This window comes from Pongo abelii, chromosome X (assembly GCF_028885655.2).
Source record: "Pongo abelii isolate AG06213 chromosome X, NHGRI_mPonAbe1-v2.0_pri, whole genome shotgun sequence".
Lineage (NCBI taxonomy): Eukaryota > Metazoa > Chordata > Mammalia > Primates > Hominidae > Pongo > Pongo abelii.
Window position 1 is genome coordinate 37,562,320 of NC_072008.2, and position 24,049 is coordinate 37,586,368.

At 37.6% G+C, this 24,049-nt stretch overlaps 1 protein-coding gene across 3 annotated transcripts in view; it reads left to right on the top strand.

The window, feature by feature from the left end:
- Window positions 1-8,616: 8,616 nt before the first annotated feature.
- Window positions 8,617-24,049, top strand: part of PRRG1 (proline rich and Gla domain 1) — a 131,456-nt gene continuing 116,023 nt past the window's right edge. Inside the window, 1 exon segment of one of the 3 annotated variants that reach the window (NM_001131847.1) lies at window positions 8,617-8,691. Coding sequence is in view for 1 of the 3 variants with exons in the window: in XM_054544006.2 (XP_054399981.1) it covers window positions 14,479-14,607 (129 nt within the window). In the remaining 2 variants the exon portion in view is untranslated. 3 annotated transcript variants of the gene reach the window in all.

The window sequence follows — 24,049 nt, forward strand, 5'->3', positions numbered from 1 at the left end:
ATCACTGGAGGCTGCCAGCTAATTCTACTCCTTGTAACTAAACAGCAGTTTTCTTTCTAGACGGAAGATCTGAGTGGTGTACCTGAATGAGTGCCACAGAGAGTTTCCCATAATATATATACCTTCAATATATTTTATTAGAATAAGAGTTTTTTCTGTTTTTCATACCTGACATAATTTTAAATTGTATAATTTAAAGCATTTGTATATTTTCTTGTATATACTTTACCAAATTCTTGAGTTGTTAATTTTAAATAACAAATTACAAATTATAGTAGAGGATTTTAAAATATATATTTAAAGTTGATTTACTTTATTTTTAAGGCAACTAAGTAAAATATTCTTTTCTGTATTCTCAAATAGAACAATAAAGTTGGCATTTAAAATGCTGAGATACCTAACCATAACATTTCATCCATATTTTTCATTAAATTAAAATTCATAATTTTGAAATAATATTTTTGTTATTGCAAGCACATTTTAGATGCAAAACCAACATGATCTATTAGTTTTCCAGTTGTTTGAGAAGAGAAGCTATATCTGTATATTCCAAGTATATTCTAAGAAGTTCTAGACTGCAATTGTAATGAACAAAGAATCACTGCACATTTTTGGAACGTGATAAAAGAGTATTTAAAATATACCCTTCACATCTGTGAGTCATATAAATCGTTCATTGAAAATGAAATATGTTTCATACCTGTCTTTACATTTTACTGAATTCAGGATGATAGGCTATGGCTTTATATTACTGTATGATATAATGAATGCTGTAATCAAAATGTGCCATGGACATTAGAAATGAAAAGCCATACTCTGATTATTCATTGTAACAGCAAACCAGATATATTCACTCACAAATATTTTTACAGAGACATGTGTACAGATGGATTGATTATACAGATATATACTGGAATTTCAAATTCACTTTAACACATTTTAAGATATGTGAATATTGGTTCCCTGGATAATCTAAAGATTTAAGAAATTTAATCACTACTTAAATGATGATCATCGTTATTATGTAACTGACTTCTGTATTTTGTAGTCAAAAGAAGTTCCCTGTATGATGAGACTTAGTAAATATGGATAGCAAAAACAGTTCATTTATTTAACATTTCCTAAGTACATCCATTTTGCTCAGTATTTTTCCAACATTTTACTATAAAATTTTTCAAACATACAGAAAAGTGGGAAGAATTGTATAGTGAACACTCACCACCTATATTCTACAAATAGCATTTAACTTCACTTGTTTTATCACATTTTTCCATCCATATATCCATTTATCTATCTTTACATCAGTTCAACTTATTTTTAATGCATCTGAAAGTAGGTTGATAAATCAGTACATTTATCTTAAAATACCTAAGAATTAACTACAGTTTAATACGACCTGCCCTGTGTATCCATGGGTTCTACATCTATGAATTCAACCAACCATGGATCAAAAATTCAGTAATTACCTGGCATGGAAAGGCCGACCTTTTCGAATCTGCAGGCTCCACAGGGTCAACAGAGGACCATATGGGCAGATTTCGATATCTGCAGAGGTCCTGGAAACAATCTTTGCTGATACTGAGAGACAAAGGAACAACTATATTTATTTGTGTGTGTATGGTGGTGTGGTGATGGGTTTTTTTTTTTTTCTGAGGTCCCACTTTGTCACCCAGGCTGGAGTGCAGTGGTGCTATCTGGCTCACTGTAACTTCTGCCCCTGCCAGGGTCAAGTGATCCTCCCACCTAGGCTTCCTGAGTAGCTGGGACTACAGGTGCACACCACCATGTCTGGCTAATTTTTGTATTGTTTGTAGAGACAGGGTTTCACTATGCTGCCCAGGCTGGTCTCAAACTCCTGGCCTCAAGCGATCCACCCACCTTGTATTTGTGTGTGTGTGTGTGTGTGTGTGTGTGTTTCATTTGAGATAAAATTTTCACACAAAATAATGCGTAATGCCTTGAGTGTACCATTCAATGAATTTCTACAAATGAACAAATCTGTATAACCAAAATGTAGAATATTGATAATACCCCAGAAAGTTATCTCAAGACTTTGTACTACTTCCCAGCCAATCTCCCAACACTCCACAGGAAAATACCCCTCTTTTTTCCCCCTATAGATGATTTTTGCTTGCTCTAGAAATTCCTATTAATAGAATAACACATATTCTTTCATGTAAGGCAAACTTTTATTTCACTCAAACTTTTATTTTCAGATTCATCCACATTATTACGTATTTCAGCAATTCATTCCTTTTTATTTCTGAGTAGTGTCCCTTTGTGTAAAGATATCTGTTTTTTTATCCATTGTTCTCTAGATTATGGCCTAATATATATAAAGCTGCTATGAACCTTCTTGTACTAGTAATTTTTTGTATGCATTTTTCTTGAGTAAATACTGATAAGGGGAATTGATGGATTATAAAGTAAGTATATGTGTTGCTTTAGAAAAAAATTCAGATCTTTCTTCAAAGTAATTGTATGATGTTTCACTGCCACCAACAACATATAAATGTTCCAGTGACTCCATATCTTCCCCAACATTTGCTGGTGTTAGTCTTTTCAAGTTTAGCCAAACTGGTGAGTGTGCTATCTTAGCTAATTGTGGTTTTATTTTGGATTTCCCTTATGACTGATGATGTTGGACACATTTTCATATATTCATTGGCTGTATCTTTTCCCTTTTGAATTTTCTATCAATGTTTTTGTTAATTTTTAATTTATTTATGGTTGAGTTGCAAAGATTTTGTGCATATTTTGATACCAGTATTTTATCAGATATATGTTTTGCAGATTTTTCTCCCACCCTGAGGTTTGTTTATTAATTTTCTTAATGGTGTTTTTTGATGAGTAAATGTATTAAATTTTTATGAAGTTTAATTTTTCATTATTTTTCATTTACAATTATTGCTTTCTTTGTTCTAAGAGACCTTTGTCTATCTCCAAATCACAAAGATAGTCTATGTTTTCATACAAAAGATTTATAGTTTTACTTTTTACATTTAGGTCTATTGTTCTACCTCAAATTAATTTTTGTTTATTGCATGAGGAAGGAATTGAGTTTCATTTCCTTGCATATGGATACCCAGTTGTTCCAGCACTATTCATGGAAAAGACTTTTCTGTCCCCAATGGATTGCCTTGGCTATTTTGTCAAAAAATCAAATGAACATATAAGTGGAGAGACATTTCTAGTCTCTCCATTCAACTCTATTGATATATTTGTTCATTTTTATGCTACACTGTCTTGATTGCCATTATGTTATAGTAGATCTTAAAAAGCAATTATTATAAATCCTTTAAGTTTGTTCTTTTTCAAAATTACTTTGCATAATCTAGGTTCTTCCTTTGTATGTCTATATGCCTTTATTTTCCTATATGCCTTATATCGTTGGTCTATTTCCTTAAAAGTCCGCTTGGATTATAATTGGGAATGTGTTGACACTAAAACTAATGTTGGGATAAATTATATATTAATAATATTGAGGCTTTTCATCCATGAACATGATACATTTTTTCATTTAGTTAGGTCTTGATAAATTTCTCTCAGCAGTGTTTTGTGGTTTATAATAAAGAAGTCTTGCATAGTTTTATTAAATTTACTTCTAGCCATATTATAGTTTCTGATGTTATTATAAATCAAATTTTTCTTACATTGTTCTGAAATTATTTTCTAATTGTGTGCTAGTATATAAAACGTGTTTTTTTACGTTATTTAATTTCCAAATATAGGAAATTTTTTTAGATATGATACTGCTACACATTTCTAATTTAATTTCATTGTAGTTAGAGCACATGCTTTTTATTTAAATCCTTTTAAATTTATTACCCTGGTTTTATCATATAATCTGTCTTACTACATGAATGTTTACTAAGAATTTTTGAGAAGATACAAAAGAAGTACAAAAATTAAACCCTGCTTTCCTGCAGTTAACCAACCACATGGGAGTTAAAAATGTAAAAGTGCCGAACAATATGACATTCAGGAAGAGCTAAAATTACATCATTAGTATGAATTGAATACATAAGTGATTAAAAGTCTGAAAAGAAAAAATTTATCAAAGTAGGGGATCATTCAGGGTATGCACCCCTCCAGTATTTTTAGACATGAGTCTTGAAATAGGTGTTTGGCATAAACTATTGAATTGGAAGTTGGTGAAATGATTAGTAACACAAGGGATTTTAAAAAGCATTGGCAATTCATGAGCAGAAGACAGCACGGACTCTTCTTCCTCCTTCCTTTTGTTCTTTTTTTCACAAGATTTTTTTCCAGCCCAGTATATGTTATGCTTTGTGATTAATGCTAGAGCTACACTGTCTGTCTCTCCACTCAGAGACCTCTCAGTGAAGAGGAAGATGTAGGCATAAATATATTAAGGCATAAGCTTTAGGAAGGGGGATGCCAGTACAGAGATAGCAAGCAGAGTATCAATAGCTGATTTACTTTGCCTTAAATGGCACCACGAATAATTTACATAGTGGCTGTCTTTGAGCTGGATCTGTAAGAACGTGTCTGCCAGAGAGAGAGAACAGGAAGGTCCTAACAGCACGAAAGTATAAGGTAAATACAGCTAGCAGCTTAGGGTGCATATGATGGGTAGGGGAATGAGTTTGCAAAGGTGCAAAGCAGCCAGATAAGATTTGATTGTGCTGAAAAAGTTTGTATTTTATGGTAAAGTGGACAGGAGTCATGAAATGTCTTTAAGTAGTACAGTGGCTTGATCACATTAGTGTTTATAAAGCTATCTGGCAGAACTGGGAAGGGTGGATCGGATTCGGGAAAAACTAAAGACAGGGAAACCAGCTGGGAGACCATGTGGTAGCTCAGGTGATTGGTGATACATCTGAAGTGAGGCAGGAAAGATGAATTAATATGTGAAACATGTAAGAGGTACAATGAATAGAAAACTGAGGATAGAGAAAAAGTGGCCATGAGTGATTTACCACTTCTAATGTGTTTGACGGGGTGCATAGTATTTCCATTATGAAGAAAATCAAATGCAAGAAGGACGGCAGATTTTGGAAGAGAAATTGAGTTTCATTTCTTATACCTTGAGGAGGAATAATCCATTAGCCAGGTAACTAGAGATCTGAAAATCAGGAGAGTGATTAGGGTGAGAGATTTGATTTGCAAGTCATTAATATTGACTTGACATCAGTCAAGAAGAGAACTGGATTTACACCTAACTGGTGTGTCTAAGGGAGACTTGGACTATTGGATGAGGGCTGAGATAATTTATGAGGCCTTTTCTGGGCCTTTGAGTAACTATAAAGTGAAAGGAGGAGTGGAATAATATGGGGTAACTGGGAGATGGATGCTGGTGAAGTAGACAGAAGATCTGGAATACCAATTCTAAAAGTCTTGTTCTTAAGCCTGCCTTATTTATTTAACAAAAAACATATCAGAAAAAAAGTAATTGGAGGAAAGTTAAGCTCTCATCCTATATTAATTAGAATATTTTATGGTTTATGCAAGAGAAATTAACTTGAGCTGGCTTCAGCAAAATAAGATACCTTCTTATGAGGATTCAGTGTTTCCTCATAGAAGCCAATGATAAGAATGCCATTGTAACTATGAGGCAGACAACCATTGAGTTTCCAGGCTCAGCTCCACTGTGTCTACCTCTTTCTGTTTCTCCCCTCTTCCATCCACTCCAGATTTGTTTTCCTAAGATTCTCCTTATTTTATAGTTCCTAAATTGACACATTATAGCTTCAGACACCCAGTGTTACCAATTCCCTGCTACTATTCTAAATCCCCAGGGAAGTTCTGTGGCCCAGCGTGGGTGAGATGCTCCATCCTGATCCAGTTAATTCTGTGTGTGTTTAGAGGGGCCAAGGGACTCCAGGCCAATTAAATAATAATATCTAGGGGTGGGATCCAGATATCAGTATTTTTTTTTACAAGTGTTTCAGTTTGAAAACCAGTGGCTTAGGCTTTGTTACTTTTATGTAAAGAAAGACTGTAGTAGGGATATTAATGCCCCCCAAAAGATATCCACGTGCCAGTACCCAAAACCTGTTAAAATATGTTACATGGCAAAAGGGAATTAAAGTTACAGATATAATTAAGGCTGCTAATCATCTGACCTTCAGATAGGGAGACTGTTTTGGATTATCTTAATGTGCCCAATATAATCAGAAAGGTCCTTATATGTGGAAGAGGTAGGCAGAAGTGTCAGTGTGTCAGAGTAATATTATTGTTGGCTTTGAAAATGGAATACAGCCATGAACGAAGGAATGTGGGAGGTCTGTAGAATGTGGAAAAGGCAAGAAAAAAGATTCTCCCAACAAGTTTCCATAAAGGAACTCAACTCTGCTGACACCTTGATTTTAGTCCAGGGTGACTCTTGTCAGACTTCCTCCAGGACCATAAGATACATTTGTGTTGTTTTAAACCATGAAGTTTGTGGTAATTTTTGTACAGCAGCCACAGAAAACTAATACATAGACACTGTTAACCAGCTTTGTTAATACTTGAATATTTGGGGAGGCAGGGAGAGGGAGAGAAAGAGGGGTCAAAGGTAATTCCAAGGCTGTATTCCTTAAACACAGGTTTGATGGTGGACATCTTTTTTTTTGTCTGTCCAATGCCTGTCTCTTCTGAAAACGGCATCTCCCCCTTACTGTTTGTTTTCATTTAGAAATTTTTCTCTTTATTTTTTTTTCTTTAACCATGTGGTTCTACTTGGGTCCCATTCTTATGTCACATATGCATTTTCTCTTCAGGAGTGGTTATGGTACTCAGTCCTCCCCAATCAGATGCTTTAACTGTTGCTTTAAAAACTGGAAGTGAGAGAAGAGAGATACTTTCTCTCTGGTAGCAACTTGGTAGGTGTGAGCAACTTATAACAGGCTATGGTGCCAAACCAGCAGAACATGACTTTGAGATGTTCTGTTAGAATGACCCTGTCTGGATTGAGAACCTGAGCTGGAATTCGAAGCATTCCTGTTGCTGGTTCCATTTAATCCTATGGCCAATCATAGACCTACCCTTTCACAACTTGGGTTACACAATAACTTCCTGTTTTTGCCTGATCTACTTCAATCTAGTTTTTGTCATTTCAACCAAAATATCCTGAAAAATTTAGACAAAAAAGAAAAAAATAATCAAGTGAAAAGTTTAAAAAAACCACATATGCACATTTATTAAGGATGCAAATCTTACTTTTATTAGCCCAGCATTTTTTTTTAAGAACCTGTATGTGAAATATTTTACTAGTGAAATGAACAGGACAAAGTCCTGCTTCCAGGCACTTACAGACTTATTAATCCTGCAAAATTTGTGTCTACATTACCAATATACCTTTTGGCAATATATCTCTCTATATCCTCCCTAGGCTTATTTGACAAGGGCAAGATAGAAATGAGTTCTAGAAAATCTGATTTGTAAAATATATGAATGGAAGACAAGAAAGGTTAAATGGAAGAATTTCGGGATATTCAGATCTTTAAGGGCAATTACCAAACTCTCCCATAAAATGCTCCCATCACAGTTAAAATGTTTGCTAGGAAAGACTATTGGTGTGGTCCTGTGGCAATTCTTTTATTCTTAATAAGCCAAATGTTTCTTAATTCCATCACAATTAAAGTAAAAAGAAGGGGAAGTTAGTTTGGAATAAATCACTTCAGGTCCACAGCCCAATTCACTTTGGATTCACTCAGGTGTGTGTTTATTTTAATAGCTGATCTGAAGGCATGTGAGATGCCACAGCTGACCAGACTGTAAACAGAAAAGCATACAAGTTAAAACCAAGCACGCGTGCAGCCTGGAATAATAATCAAGCTAGGCTCCTTATGATGCAAAATGCCAGAAAACCTCCAAGCATTAGGTCAAAGTTTACACAATAGCAAAAGCCTTTTATTCTGTTTCTTAGAGGGGCTTGCAGAAGTCCAAGGTTCAAGTTCTAAGATAGCTCTACCTAAAAAGCGAGGTCAAAGATGGATTTTCTTCTCAAGATTTTTTTTTTTTTTTAGAAAAAGCAGATAGTTGTCACCAAGAGTTGTCCGGAAACAGTGGCAAGGGAATTATTCCTCAAGGAAAGGGCAATTATCTGAGCTGTAACAGTGGACAATGGTCGAATAGTCACCAACCACGATCTGGGCTCACACATAGCGAACAGGTTTATTAACTAGGATGCCCTACACAGGCGGTCTGTGGATGGGAAATCCCCATGCCCCTCACTTCACCAGGGCTGAAGAGTACGCGATGAGGAGAAATGACTAGGAAAAGGAATAATGTGTGGTGAGGTATGCATGCGAAAGAGAAAAAGGCTGGCGGGGACCCGCGGTGGCTAGAAGGAGAGACGTGGCGGCCCAAGGGCTGACTACTTGGGCCAGCGCCGAGCCAGGCTTTCTCCACGGTGCGTGTGGGAGTGCACAGAGGGGCCTCGACGGCTTTTCTGTATGTGTTATAAATAAACCCCAAGAGTGGAAAGCTCCAGCAGGATGCCCTGAGCGCTGGGTCTTCCTAGCAGAAGCGGTGGAGGATCCGCCCCTCGTTTCCCACCCCCGCGCCCCACCCTGTTCCCGCCCCTTCTCTCCTAACCCCGCCCCAGCCCAGCCCCCGCCTCTTTCCACCTCCCTTCCAGTCCGCTCGCGGTTCCTGGCTCCAGCTAGACTCGGCAGAAATAGGAGCGCGCAGGCGCGACGTGCGGCTCGCAGAACGCCGAGTAGCGGAGCGGGACCCGCTGTGAGTGTGGCGGCCGCGCTGGGTTCCTAGCTGGGGAAACGTGATCCGGGCGAAGCGCCCCAGGAAGGATTGGGGTGTGTGGGGGTAACTTCGGTTCTGCGAGGAGAAACCCGTCAGATATGCGGTAGCGTTGGTAGCGACGCTGCCTGTGGGTGTCCGGCCAGGGCCGCGTGGGGAGCGGAGTGCGTGGTAGCGGGAGTGGGTGAGGGTGGGTATGACGGGAAAAAAATTGAAGGAATGGGGTTCAGAGGCTGGAAGTCCGCACACAAACTGGGCAGGACCGCAAGGCTTGCCAACGGTGCTGGAGGGTGTCCCAGCTTCAAGTTCAGTCCCCTGCTTGGTGCCCATGAGGGACGTCCCAGGCTCATCCCTTCCTCCAGCGCTGCTTTCTCTGGTGCAGAGTTGCTAGAAACATTCCCCGTCGGAGGGGAAAGGATTTGGAGGTGGTGGGCTGTCGGCCTGGGCTAGTCCCAAGGAGGGCGTGGCGTTCGTGTGACTTTCCTTTACCCAACCCGGGAATCTGTCCCTCTTCTGATCCATTGTGCCCGTGGACATTTTAACAAAGGCTATGACTGTTTTATAGGCAGTGGCGGGTGACAGTGGGAGGGAGTGCGTGCGAGGTCGGTCGCGGTGCGGCCCTGGGGGATGGGAGAGCGGGGGGAGGGGGAGGCGGCGTGGGGGGAAGTGGAAGGAAGAGAACAGTCTTCCTGCTTCAGGTTTTTCCTTCTTCCTTGTCCGCTGAATTTGATCACTGGTAGGAACAGCCCCAAGAGGGATATGACTGGAAAGTAGTGTGTGCGCGTTTGGCCTCTGGCTCCAGCCACTGGTTTTTGTAATTGTGCTGTACAAGTATTTTCTACGAGTCCCTTTAGGAGAAAAGCGAAACTAATGGGATTTGAGAGAAAATAATTGAATGAAAGGATGAAGAGGTTGAGTGATAAAACTTAGAGCTTAATTATTTGTCTGTTGATGGTCATACTATAAAGCTAGACTTTGAAGGATGCGAAGGTGTTCAAGTCAGGGTAAGTGAAAAGTTGGTTAGGCTACCGTTGATTGTTTCAATCGAGTGGATTATTGGGCATGTGTGTGGATGTGCTGTCAAGATCTTGGGCCGACTCACTTTAGAACCTTTGAAAACAATATTAAGGATACAAAACATTAGGGCAAATATTGTAATATTGGATAAAGCTCCATATGCTTTCATTTTCAAACTTAGGGACTTTTATGAAAGATAGTATATGTGTTCCCAAGCATAGATGTTGATATTTTTACTCATTTGTTTTAAGTTAATACAACAAAATAAACTGAACTTCCTCCTCCTCCACCCCTTTCCCTTGATTGTAAATCCCGTTTTATAAACGTTTACTTTCTGATCTGAAGTATACTTAAAAACACAATTACCCCCGCCCAACCCCCACCCCTGCACCAACCCCAGGCATGAGGTGAATGGGATTTCTTCTGGTTTTATTGTTATGTTATTCTTTCTTTTTCTATTTTCCCAAATTTGGGGCAGGTGGGGGGTGGGGAGTGTTAGGGTTGCCTTTTCTCCTTTCTAGTGCCTGATGAACTCCTATTCATCTTTCTAGACTTAGCCTAATTCACTTCTTGAAAAATTTTGCCATCTCCTCCAGAGTGAATTAATCACACCTTTTTCTGTTAAATTTATATCACTTGCCTTATTTCTCCATTACTACTAGAACCTCAGTCTTTTGCGTTACCCTTATACCTAGAGCTGCCTGGCATGTGGTAAGCACCTAATAAACTAACTTACAGATATATATTAATAAATGCTGTTAGAAAGATAGTAATTCATAGGCCGGGTGCAGTGGCTCACTCCTGTAATCCCAGCACTTTGGGAGGCCGAGGCAGGTGGATCACAAGGCCAGGAGATCCAGACCATCCTGGCTAACACGGTGAAACCCCGTCTCTACTAAAAATACAAAAAATTAGCTGGGCGTGGTGGTGGGCGCCTGTAGTCCCAGCTACTCGGGAGGCTGAGGCAGGAGAATGGTGTGAACCCGGGAGGCGGAGCTTGCAGTGAGCTGAGATCGTGCCACTGCACTCCAGCCTGGGCTACAGAGCGAGACTCCGTCTCAAAAAAAAAAGAAAAAAAAAAAAAGAAAAAGAAAAAAGATAGTAATTCATATTGCATAAAGTTCATGGGATAATACAAGAAATTCAGAATTCTGAAATTGTATTTAATATTTGAGCAGCATTATTTGGAATATGGATAAACACTGTGTGGAAATATGTTCTCATGTGTTAGTCATAGTTTATCCTTCTAAAAAGAGGTGCAAAAACTCTTCAGATAAAGGGAAAATAGGGATCAGAAAAAGGTGAAGTTTTTAAAAAGGCCAGTTTCTGATACTGAAACTAGTGAAATTAACTATTTGTAGAAAGACACAAATAGGTTGCTGCTGTAATTTAGGAAGTACTACAAATGAATCACGTTGCCAGATGGTATTCTCTGAAGGGTGATGTAACTAAAGAAAGCTGTAATCTAACCAGTTGTATTATACTTCTTTTACATCTTAAAGTATTTTCAGCCTTTGGCTAATGGGTCTCTTCATGTTACAGTTCCCTGATAGGCTCGGTCTAACCATTTCTGCCAAACTGTCTTGACATCTCTCTTTTTATTTATTTATTTATTTTTAATTTTTTTTATTTTTTATTTTTTTTATTTTTTTGAGACGGAGTCTCACTCTGTCTCCCAGGCTGGCCGATCTCGGCTCACTGCAAACTCCGCCTCCCAGGTTCACGCCATTCTCTTGCCTCAGCCTCCCGAGTAGCTGGGACTACAGGCGCCCGCCACCTGGCCCGGCTAATTTTTTTGTATTTTTAGTAGAGACGGGGTTTCACTGTGTTAGCCAGGATGGTCTCGATCCCCTGACCTCGTGATCCACCCGCCTCGGCCTCCCAAAGTGCTAGGATTACAGGCGTGAGCCACCACGCCCAGCCCACATCTCTCTTAACTCCACCAGGATCACTGGCCTGTTAGGAGCCAGAGGTAACTGGAAGGCCAGTGATCCTGGTGGACATGTCTCTTAACTCCACCAGGATCACTGGCCTTCCAGTTACCTCTGGCTCCTAACAGGAATTATCTTCCCCCTGTTCCTCACCTCCAGCCTTCTTCTCCTGAATGGATTTATGTATTTGAGAAAATACCATGAACAAATGATCACTTACTTTATAAAAGAATGGAATTGGTTCTTTAGTTTAAAAATAAGTCAGGATTGGCTACCTGCTTAGTCTAGCCTTCTGTGCCTGCAAAGCAGACAGAGAACTATGAGCATTAGTAACCCTTATTTTTCTTCATTTCTCCCTTATTCATCTAAATGTAAAAGCACTTTTTTTATTTCACTTTTAAAAATAGCATTAGTCATTGTTCCCAAAACACTTCAAGTTAGTCTCTGTTTTTTTGACTAAAACTCAAAACTCAGGGAGGAAGAGTAGCATCCATAAAACTTCTTTAAAGTTCTACATCATCTGTGGACCTACTGACTGAAAAAATATTCCAAACCGACCATTGTGATTATACCTTCCTTCTTAAAACTTTCCTCTTAGACTTCCTTCTCATATTTCTGATTTTTTTTCTCTAATTCTTTGACCAGTTAACCTCAGTCACCTCCACAGTCTTCTCAGGGTTCTGTTCAAAACTCTTTTTCTCACTGTATGCACAAGAGTCAAGGGCATGGAAATTGGAGAAATCGAAAATTGGAGGCAAGACAAGAAGTTAAACTTTTCTTTCTGAGCATTAGTTTCCTCACTTGTAAAAATGATAATTATAATACTTACCTGATAATTAAGATCAGGTATATAGTGATGTGATGCATAATGACATTTTGGTCAACTATGGACAACATGTGTGATGGTGGTTCTCATAAGATTATAATGGAGCTGAAAAACCTGGTGACTTTGTAGCCTTTGTAATGTCACAGTGCAATGCATTACAGTATATAACCCTTGATAATAAATAACTATGCTAATGGTTTATTTACTATACTATACTTTTTAATTATTATTTTAGAATATACTTCTACTTATATGTTTTTTAAAGTTAACTGTAAAACAGCCTCAGACAGGTCCTTCAGGAAGGCAAGAAGAAGGCATTGTTATCATAGGGGATGATATCTCCACCCATGTTATTGCCCCTGAAAACCTTCCAGTGAAACAAGATGTGAAAGTGGAAGAGTGATATTGATGATCCTGACCCTGTGTAGGTCTAGGCTAATGTGTATGTTTGTGTCTTAGTTTTTAATAAAAACGTTTAAAAAGTTAAATAGATAAAAACTTATAGAATAAGGATATAAAGAAAGAAAATGTTTTTGTACAACTGTCCAGTGTATGTTTTAAGCTCCGTATTATTACAAAAGAGTCAAAAAGTTTAAAATATTAAAAAGTTTATGTAGTAAAAAAGTTATAGTAAGCTAAGGTTAATTTATTATTGAAGAAAGAATTACATTTTTTATATATTTGGTGTAGCCTAAGTGGAGAGTATTTATAAAGACTACAGTAGTGTACAGTAAATGTCCTAGGCCTTCATATCCACTTCCCACTCACTCACTGACTTACCCAGAGCAGCTTTCAGTCCTGCAGGCTCTATTCATGGTAAGTGCCCTATACAGGTGTACCATTTTTTATCTTTTATACCTATTTTTACTGTACATTTTCTGTGTTTAGATACACAGACATCATTGTGTTACAACTGCCTATTCAGTACAGTAACATGCTGTACAGGATTGTAGCCTAGGAATAATAGGGTATACCATATTGCTTAGGTGTGTAGTAAGCTATACCATCCAGGTATGTGTAAGTACATTCTATGATGTTGACACAACAACGAAATCGCCTAAAGAGGCATTTCTCAGACCATATCCCAGTTGTTAAGTGATGCATGACTGTTAGCAGCTTATAATGTCTAGCACATAGTAGTGCTTTTAAAATGTTAGCTGTTGTTATTTATGTCTGCTGTTTCTTGTGAGCTCCCATTATTTCAATAGCAGTTAACTTCAGAATGTGGATGTATTGATATTTCCCACCCTGTTTGAGCTCCAGTTCTGTATTGTAGATAACTCCCATGTATTTCCAACAGGTTGCTTAGCACAGTGGTTCTCAAACTTCAGCATGTACAATAATCACAAGATGCATAGATTTCTGGACCTCCATACCCAAAGTTTGTGATGTCTAGGACAGAGTCTAAGAATTTCCATTTCTAGTAAGTTCATAAATGATGGTGATTCTGCTGTCCCTGGGAAAACATTGAGTGGCATTTATCTATATGGCATTCAGACAAGTTGGTGGAGAGGAAGGGAGAGGAGACCAAAAGACCAAAAATTTATAAAAATTAAGAACAGAGTGCACTTTAAGCTGGTAGTGCTTTTTTTTTAATTTTTTTTTTTTTTTTTTTTTTTTTTTTTTTTTTATTGAGACAGAGTCTCGCTCTGTCGCCCAGGTTGGAGTGCAGTGGCACGATCTCGGCTCACTGCAAGCTCCGCCTCTTGGGTTCACACCATTCTCCTGCCTCAGCCTCCCAAGTAGCTGGGACTACAGGCGACCGCCACCACGCCCGGCTAATTTTTTTGTATTTTTAGTAGAGACCAAGTTTCACCGTGTTAGCCAGGATGGTCTGGATCTCCTGGCTTTGTGATCCACCTGCCTCGGCCTCCCAAAGTGCTGAGACTACAGGCATGAGCCACCACGCCCGGCTGGTAGTGCTTTTAAGACTGGAGTTTAGAGTGTCCTCTAAAATGTGGAGAGGATAGGACTGACAGAAGATGCTTGGATTTGATGACCACAAGGTTTTCTTTTGTTTGTTTTTGGTGTGTTTCAGGTGCAGATTGTTGGTTTAATTACACTTCTCAGTTGGTATTATATAATCATTATTATGACCAGGAGAACATATCACAGGTATTTGAGGTAATGGCTTTTTTGTTTGTTTGTTTGTTTGTTTGTTTGTTTGTTTTTTGAGACTGGGCCTTTCTCATGCCCAGACTGGAGTGTAGTGGCGCAAACACGACTCACTGAAGCCTCAACCTCCTGGGCTCAAGCAGTCCTCCCACCTCAGCTTCCTGAGTAGCTGGGACCACAAGTATGTGCCACTATGCCCACCTAATTTTTAAATTAAAAAATTTTTTTTGAGATGAGGTCTCATTATATTGCCCAGGCTGGTTTCAAACTCCTGGGCTCAAGTGATCCTACCACCTCAGCCTCCCAAAGTGGTGAGATTACAGACGTGAGCCACCATGCTCAGACATAGAGGTAATGGTTCTTAATCTGGTGTGTGCATCAGACTGTCATAGGGAGCTGTTTCAAACAATACACTTAAGTTTAGTGCCCCTCCCCACAATATTGACTCATAAAATCTGGATTTCAGGGTGTGGGATCTAGGCATGAAAAAATTCCCTGGTTAAGAGCCATCTCTTCAGCAATGTTGGGCAGAATATGGAAGAACTGAAAATAGTTTTATTGGTAAATGGCTGGTGAAAGGAGAATAGAAGAAAAAGACTGGAGTTTGAAGATTTTTAGAGTTCCAGAAAATGGGAATATGTAAAGGTGAAAAGCCTGCTGGAGTTAAGGAGCGATTGAATGTGTAATGCTATGAACATATAATTGATGGAATACGGTACTGGAGCAGGAGAGCAGGAGAGAATGGAATTAGTGGGTACCATAAAAAGAGAGGAGAAAAGAGTGAAAAAAGTAAGTTTAAAGGTGGAAGTGGGAGAAACTGAAAGAGCTCTCTTTAAGGGAGGTTTGTTTGCACACTACTGTTCTTCAGTGGAACTTAAGTAGTCTTGAACTCTTAAGTAGAATGGATGTTTTCAAGTTTAATAATGCTAGTAAATAAATCAATAATTTCAGCTATTCCAGCTACCACTAATGGCTACAAGTGTATTTTTCTTCAACTTAGTTCGAATAATTATTTTTTGAAATTAAGTCTAGACATGCTGTGTTGTAATGTTATTGCCCTAGCCCTTGCCGTAAGACTGCTATATGATAAGTTTCATATGATTTTTATTCAGTTATTCAACAAATATTTGTATGACCGTCAATGGCCAGGCATTCTTCTAAACACTGAGGATACAACAGTATATAAAAGTTATATTTTATTAGAAATTTCTGCCTTTGAGGCGCTTGCATCGTATTTGAGGGAGGCAGATAATAAAGTAAATGAGTAAAATATAAGAAATATAAGATATATATAATTTTGTATGCATATACACATAAATATACATATATGTTAAGTGACATGGTGCTGCATTCTTTGGAGAAATACAAAGCAGGGAAAGTGAATGGGGGGACCTATAGGTATTCATCTATAGGTGAATAGAGCATCTTGGAGGGAGGTCATCAGGGAAGACTTCACTGTCAGCAAAGACTTGTAGAAGATAAGAAAACCATTTATTTGGAGGAAGAGCTTCCTAAGCACAGGGAACAGCAATTGTAAAAGTCTTGAGGTGGGTTCTTTTTGAGACCTTTTAGCTAAAAATAGCAAAATGGTTTTTGCGGCTGGAGTAGCATGAATGAGAAGGGGTGAATGATAAGGCATAGAGTCAGATAAGCAAGAAGGATTGTGGGAGTGGTGGGAAGATTGCAAGAGGAGAAATTTCTGAGTGGGAAGATCAAGAACTACATACTGGCCATGTTGAGTTTGAGGTGATTATTTGATACTCCAGGTAGAATTCATGGGGTAGGTATGGGTAAACAGGAAACTCTAGGAATGGATCACAACATTATAAGGGAAGAGAAGGGGTCATTGTTTTGCTTTGTTTTTAAATTAAAAAACTTTAGTTTTTTAGAGCAGTGTTAGGTTCATGGAAAAATTACAAGGAAAGTACAGAGAGTTCTCATATACCCCCCCTTCACATACACAACTTCCTGCACTATCAGGACATCCTGTACCACAGCGGTACATTTGTTGCAGTTCATGAACCTCCATTGACATATCACTATCACCTAAAGCTAATTGTTTATATTAGGGCTCACTCTTGGTATTGTACATCTTATGGATTTGGATGAATGTATAATAACATATCCACTATTGTATTAATATTATGATATGATATAGTTTCACTACCCCAAAAATTCTCTGTGTTCTGCCTTTTCAACTGCCCTTCCTTCCAGCCCCTGGAAGCCACTGATCCTTCTACTGTCTCCATAGTTTTTCCTTTTTCAAAATGTCATATAGTTGGAATTATAAAATATGCAGCTTTTTCATATTGGTGTCTTTCACCTAGTAACGTTCATGTAAGCTTCCTCCATGTTTTTTCATGGTTGAATAGCTTATTTCTTTTTAGTGCTTAATACTCCATTGGATGTACCACAGTTTATTCATTAACCTACTAAAAAATATCTTGGTTGCTTCCAAGTTGTAGTAATTATAAATAAAGCTATTATAAATACCTGTGTGCAGTATTTTATGTGGACATAGATTTTCAATTCATTTGAATACAAAGGACCTCAATTGCTGGATCATATGGTGAGAATGTAGTAGTTCCCCTCCCCATCCATGGTTTCACTTTCCACATTTCCAGTTACCCAAGGTCAACTATGGTCTGAAAATATTAAATGGAAAATTCCAGAAATAAATGTCATAAGTTTTAAATTTTGTGCCATTTTGACATGATGAAATCTCGCACCATCCTACCACATTCTGCCCAAGACATGAATCATCCCTTTGTCCAGAGTATCCATGCTGTATATGCCTTTTGCCCATTAGTCACTTAGTAGCCATCTAGGTTGTCAGATCAAAAAAACATAGCATGTATAGGAGTTGATACTATCCAAGATTTCAGGCATCCTTTGGGGTCTTGGAATGTATTCCCCATGGATAAAGGAGGACTACTTTATGTTTAGTTTTGCAAGAAATTGACAAAGTGTCTTCCAAAGTAACTTACCACTTTTATTCCCACCAGCAGTGGATGAGTTTCTGTTGCTCCACATCCTTGCCAGCATTTGGTGTTGTCAGTGTTCTGTATTCTGGCCATTTTAATACATGTGTAGTGCCAGCTCATTGTTGTTTTAACTTGCAATTCCCTAATGACATATGATGTTGGGCTTTCCATATGTTTATTTGTCATCTGTATCCATCTGTATATCTTCTTTGGTGAGGTGTCCACATATTTAGTCCATTTTCAAATCAGGTTTTTTTTTGTTTTTTTTCTCATTGCTGAGTTTTAAGAGTTGTTTGTATATTTTGGATAATAGTACTTTATATGTTATGTCGTCTGCAAATATTTTCTCACAGTCTGTGGCTTCACTTCTCATATTCTTGACAGTGTATTTTGCTGAGTAGAAGTTTATAATATTAAATCCAGCTTATCAATCCTTTCATGAATCATACCTTTGGTGTTATAACTAAAAACTCATTACCATATTAGAGGTCATGTAGATTTTTTCCTATGTTCTAAGAGTTTTATAGTTTTGTATTTTACATTTAGGTATATGATCCATTTTGAGATTTTTATGAAGGGTGTAAGGCCATATCTAGACTCATTTTTTTTTCATGTGGATGTCCAGTTGTTCCAGCATCATTTGTTGAAAAGTCTATCTTCATTGTTTTGCCTTTGTTCCTTTGTCAAAGATCAGTTGACGATATGGATATATCTCTCTATTCTGTTACATTTATCTGTCCATTCTTTTGCCACTGTCTTTATTACTGTAGTTTAATAGTAATTCTTGAAATTAGGTAGTGTCAGTCCACCAACTTTGGTGTTCTACAATATTGTCTTGGCTATTCTGTATCTGCTGCCTGTCCATATGAACTTTAGAATCAGTTGTTTTTTAAAAAGAAAAATTCACAAAATCACTTGCTGGGATTTTGATTGGGGTTGCATTGAATTCGTAGGTCAAGTTGGAAATAACTGATATCTTGAGACTATTGAGTCTTCCTATCCATGAACATGGGATATCTTTCCATTTATTTAGTCTTGATTTTTTTCACCAGAGTTTTGTGGTTTTCCCAATGGAGATCTTGCTCATTGCTGATATATAGGAAAAGAATTGACTTTTATTTATTAACCTTGTATCCTGTAACCTTGCTATTATCACTTATTAGTTCCAGGAGATTTTATTTAAAACAATCAATTCTTTGGAATTTTTCTACATAGACAATCATGTCATGTGTGAACAAAAACAGTTTTATTTCTTCCTTCCCAATCGGTATACCTTTTGTTTCCTTTCCTTGTCTTATCACATGAGATGGGATTTCCAGTATGATTTTGAAAAGGAGTGGTGAGAGGGGACATCCTTGCCTTTTTTCTGAGCTTAGAGGGAATGCTTCAAGTCTTGCACCATTATGTATGATGTCAACTGTAGTGTTTTTATAGATGCCATTTTCCATTTGAGTGAGTTCCCATCTATTCCTAGTTTGCTGAGAGTTTTTTTTTTTAAATCATGAATCAGTGTTGGATTTTGTTAAGTGCTTTTTCTGCATATATGGATATCATTGTGTAAATTTTCCCTTTTGGCCTGTTGATGTTCTGGAGTACATTAATTGGTTTTTGAATATTCAACCAGCCTCGCATACTTGTCATACATCTCACTTGATCATAGTGTATAATTTTTTATATATGGTTGGTGGATACAATTGATAATATTTTGTTGAGGATTTTTCAATCTGTGTTTATGGTAGATATTGGTCTGTAGTTTTCTTTTCTAGTAATGTCTTTGTCTGGTTTTGGTTTTAGGGTAATTCTGACCTCATAGTATTGCCTTGGCTTCTAACTTCTGGAGAGATTCTAGAGAACTGGTATAATTTATTCTTTAAATGTTTGGTAGAATTCGGCGGTAAACCCATCTGGTGTGGTGCTTTCTGTTTTGCAGGTTATTATTGTTTCAATTTCTTTAATATAGTCCTATTCACATTGTCTATTTCTTGTGTGAGTTTTGGCAGATTGTATCTTTCAAGGAATTGGTCCATTTCAAGGAATTGGTCCATTTCAAGGAATTGGTCCATTTCATCTAGCTTATCAAATTTGTGGGGATAAAATTGTTCATAATATTCCTTTATTATCCTTTTAATGTCCATGGGATCTGTAGTGATGTCCTTTCTTTCATTTCTGTTAATAATTTGTGTCCCCTCTCTTCTTTTCTTAATTACCCTGGCAAGAAGTTTATTGAATTCATTGATCTTTTCAAAAAACCAGCCTTTGGTTTCATTTATTTTTCCCTATTGATTTTCTGTTTTCAGTTTCACTGATTTCTGCTTCAATTGTATTATTTCTTTTCTCCTATTTACTTCAGGTTTAATTTGCTCTTCTTTTTCTAATTTCCTAGGATGGAAACTTAGATGATTGATTTCAGATCTTTCTTTTTTTCTAATGTATGCATTCAAGCTATAAATTTCCCTCTAAGCACTACTTTTGCTTCATCCCACAAATTGTGACAAGTTGTATTTTAATTTTCACTTAGTTCAAAATATGTTTTTAATTTCTCTTGGGATTTTTTCTTCAATAATCCATGTGTTATTTAAAGGTATGTAGTTTAATCTCTACATATATGGGGGAATTCCAGCTATCCTTCTGTTATTGTTTTCTAGTTTAATTCCACTGTAGTCTGAGAGCTGACATTGCATAATTTCTATTCTTTTAAATTTGTTAAGATATGTTTTATGTCCCAGAATGTGATCTGTCTTGGTGAATATTCCATGTGAGCTTGAGAAAAATGTGTAATTTTCTGTTGTTGGATGAAGTAGTTTATATATGTCAGTAATACCCAGTTAATTGATGGTACTATCAAAGCTGTTGAGTTCAGCCATTTCCTTACTGATTGTCTTCAGATAACACTATACCCCTTCATGGGTACAACCTCTTTGTATTGCAACACCTTTCCTACAATGGCAAAGTGATTTGGTTATCCTGAAAACCTGAGGGACCATAGAAATAATGTTGCCATTGCAAGTTGCCTTTTGAATCTCCTAAGGAAATAACTGTGTGTCAAACCATAGTTCAGCATTTACTGAACACCTTTGGTATGTAAGGGGTGTGTGTGCTAGCTTTACCTTTTGTAAATTAGCGACATAATTACTTCTCAAGATGTCATTGGGCATAATGAAATGAGAATCAAAGTGCCACAGGGCTGGGGTAATCATAGCTCTTAAAAATGCTCAAGGCCGGGCGCGGTGGCTCACGCCTGTAATCCCAGCACTTTGGGAGGCCAAGGCCGGCAGATCACAAGGTCAGAAGATCAAGACCATCCTGGCGAACATGGTGAAACTGCATCTCTACTAAAAATACAAAAAATTAGCCGGGCATGGTGGCGGTAGCCTGTAGTCCCAGCTACTCAGGAGGCTGAGGCAGGAGAATGGCGTGAACCCGGGAGGCAGAGCTTGCAGTGAGCCGAGATCGTGCCACTGCACTCCAGCCTGGGCGACAGAGCGAGACTCCGTCAAAAAAAAAAAAAAAAAAGCCCAATGATTGCTATTCTTTCTCCATTATTGTGTGGTAATCATTGGTATAGTTATTTTCAACCTCATTCAAATACCGATGATGAATTTTTGATAGCACTTGTTATCTTCTTGAAAGGCTTAAAAATTAAATGCACTAGAATTAAAATAACAATTTCACAATTTGAACTTTTAGGTACAGTTTTTCAGTGGCTCAGAATTCGTGACCTATTATTTCTTTGGGAGAACGTGTTATATTTTAATCTTTGAGTTGAAGTAAGTTGTCTGTGGTCTATTTCTTCCCTTCTTTCAAAACTGTGTCTGAGATGTGTGTTGTTTTCTGGAGTCCTAGTTAACCAAACACCTCCTTTTTCAGTGACAAAGCCTTGTTACTGAAAGCACTTTATGTTCTGTGAATCTCCTCCAATCTGTCTCCAGTGTGCTTGTTCTTTGTGGTTTGGTTTCTAATATTATGCATTCCAATTTTGTAAAAAAATCTATATGAGTAACTTGCCACAGTAATCCTCTCTGACATATTTGCTTCAAGAAAAAAGCAGGAAAAGTCAGAAACATAAGCCTAGGTTTAAAATTTGCTGTTGCTGCAAAAAAGTGAATAGAATATATTCCAAGTTTATTTTTCTGTATTAGTATTACCTATGGGACCAGAATAATTATTTTGGCAAGGATATATTTAATTTCCTATGTAATTTTATCCTGCTTCAGTATCTTAGTCATTTTTCCTTTGATTTGTCAAAAAAATTATAGAAGTAAAAAAAGAAATTTAGTTATTTAGGTTTATAAACAGTCTAAAAATACAAATATTTCTGTTGCATTAAATATGAACTATAGTATAAAATAAATACATGTGTTCTTTGAATTTTAAACTTCCTTTAACTTATAATGCAAATAGTAGATATTAATATGTACTTTTTATATATTTCATTCTCTAAACTATGAATGTTAACATGGTTTATATACTTGACCTTTGCAAAGTTTTGAGCAGTCCACTCCTACTGCTGTTGTTCTAGCATTATTTCCTTCCTAATATGGTAGTCATTTTTTTTTTAACTTTTCTCCCCAGTCATTTCTTGCCTGTCCTTAACCCAAGTCTGCCCATCCACAGATATTGAAAGCTTCCAACCTTCAGGAACTGCCCTTCACATTACTCCTAGAAAGCCCTATCTAACCCTATAGATGAAACTGTTCACTTTCAAAGGTTGTTTGTGCCTAACCTTTCTTCTGTTTTTTCTGTTTGCGTTCCTCATTTGCATTTCAGTTCTTCACCTTTTAACTGAGGCTAGTTTTCTGCCAGAATCTCAGCCCCATTTAACCAGGGGTCAGAGCATCATATTGTCTTTGTCTACTTGGTTTCTGGTTGGTTCCTACTACCAGGAATCAGGATGCTGAATATCCCTAGAATCCTTACCATTGGAGTAGGTGGACTCTAGTCTACTTCAACTGGGGCTGTCAAGAGGAAAAGGATGTTAGAGTCCTCAGCAGACTGGGAGGGGGCCTGGAGCAAATCCTGTGTTAAAATGGGATTTTGTTTTTTCCTCTGGGACCCAAACCCACTCTTGACAGTTCTGTTCTTCACATGAGAGTATAGTGATTGTTCATTATTCAGAAGATTGCCCAAATTATTTTTTCCTCTCATCTGTTGAGCAATTCCTGGCCACATGGATTATCTTCCTTAGTAATAATATGAATGTCAACAATAATAATAACCATTCTATGTTGCACCAGATATTTTATTTTTATTATTTTTATTACCCTGTAAGATATATGGCTTTTATCTCCATTTTCTAGTAAGTACATTGCAGTTCAAAGAGTTTAAGTGCTCAAGCTCACTTTGGAGGTATATAGTAGAACTGAAATATCAAATCAGGTTTCTCTGACATTACAGCATGGAGCATTTTTTTAGGAGACCCGTTGCATGAAGCATAGTTTTGGGCTGTCTCTTCTCATTCTCAGTTTCACACAGTAAGACTTTGTGTTTACGAAGATAAAATATATATTGAGGATTTACTATATATATGAAATATATATTGAGATGCATTTCATGCATCTAGCATTACGATCTAACATGGATTAGTGCTTAATGAATATTAACTAAAGGAATGAGAGGAGACTCTAAATTTGTTAGAAAGGGTAATCTCCCTGTGCGTAACACAGTGGCAGGCATGTGGTAGGTGCTAAAAAATAGTTGTTGAATTGATGAGATCACCTACTCAAATATTGTTGAATTAATGATATTATCCACTATATCTTTCCATTAAAAGAGATGACTGTGAATTTAAGTAGCTGAGCCATCGATCCAGTTGTCTGGTAAAGAAAAAGATCAGTTTAAATGGATGCTTTTTCCTTTGGATGCCTGAAAGTGTACTTGGTATCATATAATGAATTCTGCTTCCAAAAGAAGGCTGTCACTTACTTGCTTCATCTTACTTGACCTTTCACTGATTCACCCCCCAAAACTTCTTCCTTGACTTTTGCCTCTTCCCTGGATAATGCCATTAATTCCCACAACTTCAACCTCATTCTTCACACTGAAAATTCTCACATCTGTACCCAGTCAAAATTTTTCCCTGAAGATCCAGAGGCATATACGTGACTGCCTACCTTAAAGTAAACTGTCTAAAACAGAACTTCTCCCCCTGCCTAACACCCCACCTATATGTCTGCTTTTTCTCCTTTTTTTTTCTCATTTTGTTAAATAGGAAGGAGGCCCTGTATTCGGGATAAAGACTTCTGGATCCTGGGTATAAACAGGAATGTGACCACATGGGGCTCCCTTTGCCACTCCTTTGGAGAAATCACAGTCCTAGTGCTAGAGTTAGGGCCCCTATATTAAGGAGCTAATGGTAGTCTATATCACCCCCTCCAAAAAAGTTTCTGCTTTTTATTGCTTTTCTGTTAACCATCTACTCCTCCTTGCTGATACAAGCAGGGATGGTAAGAAAGTGAGCCCTCTTTCTC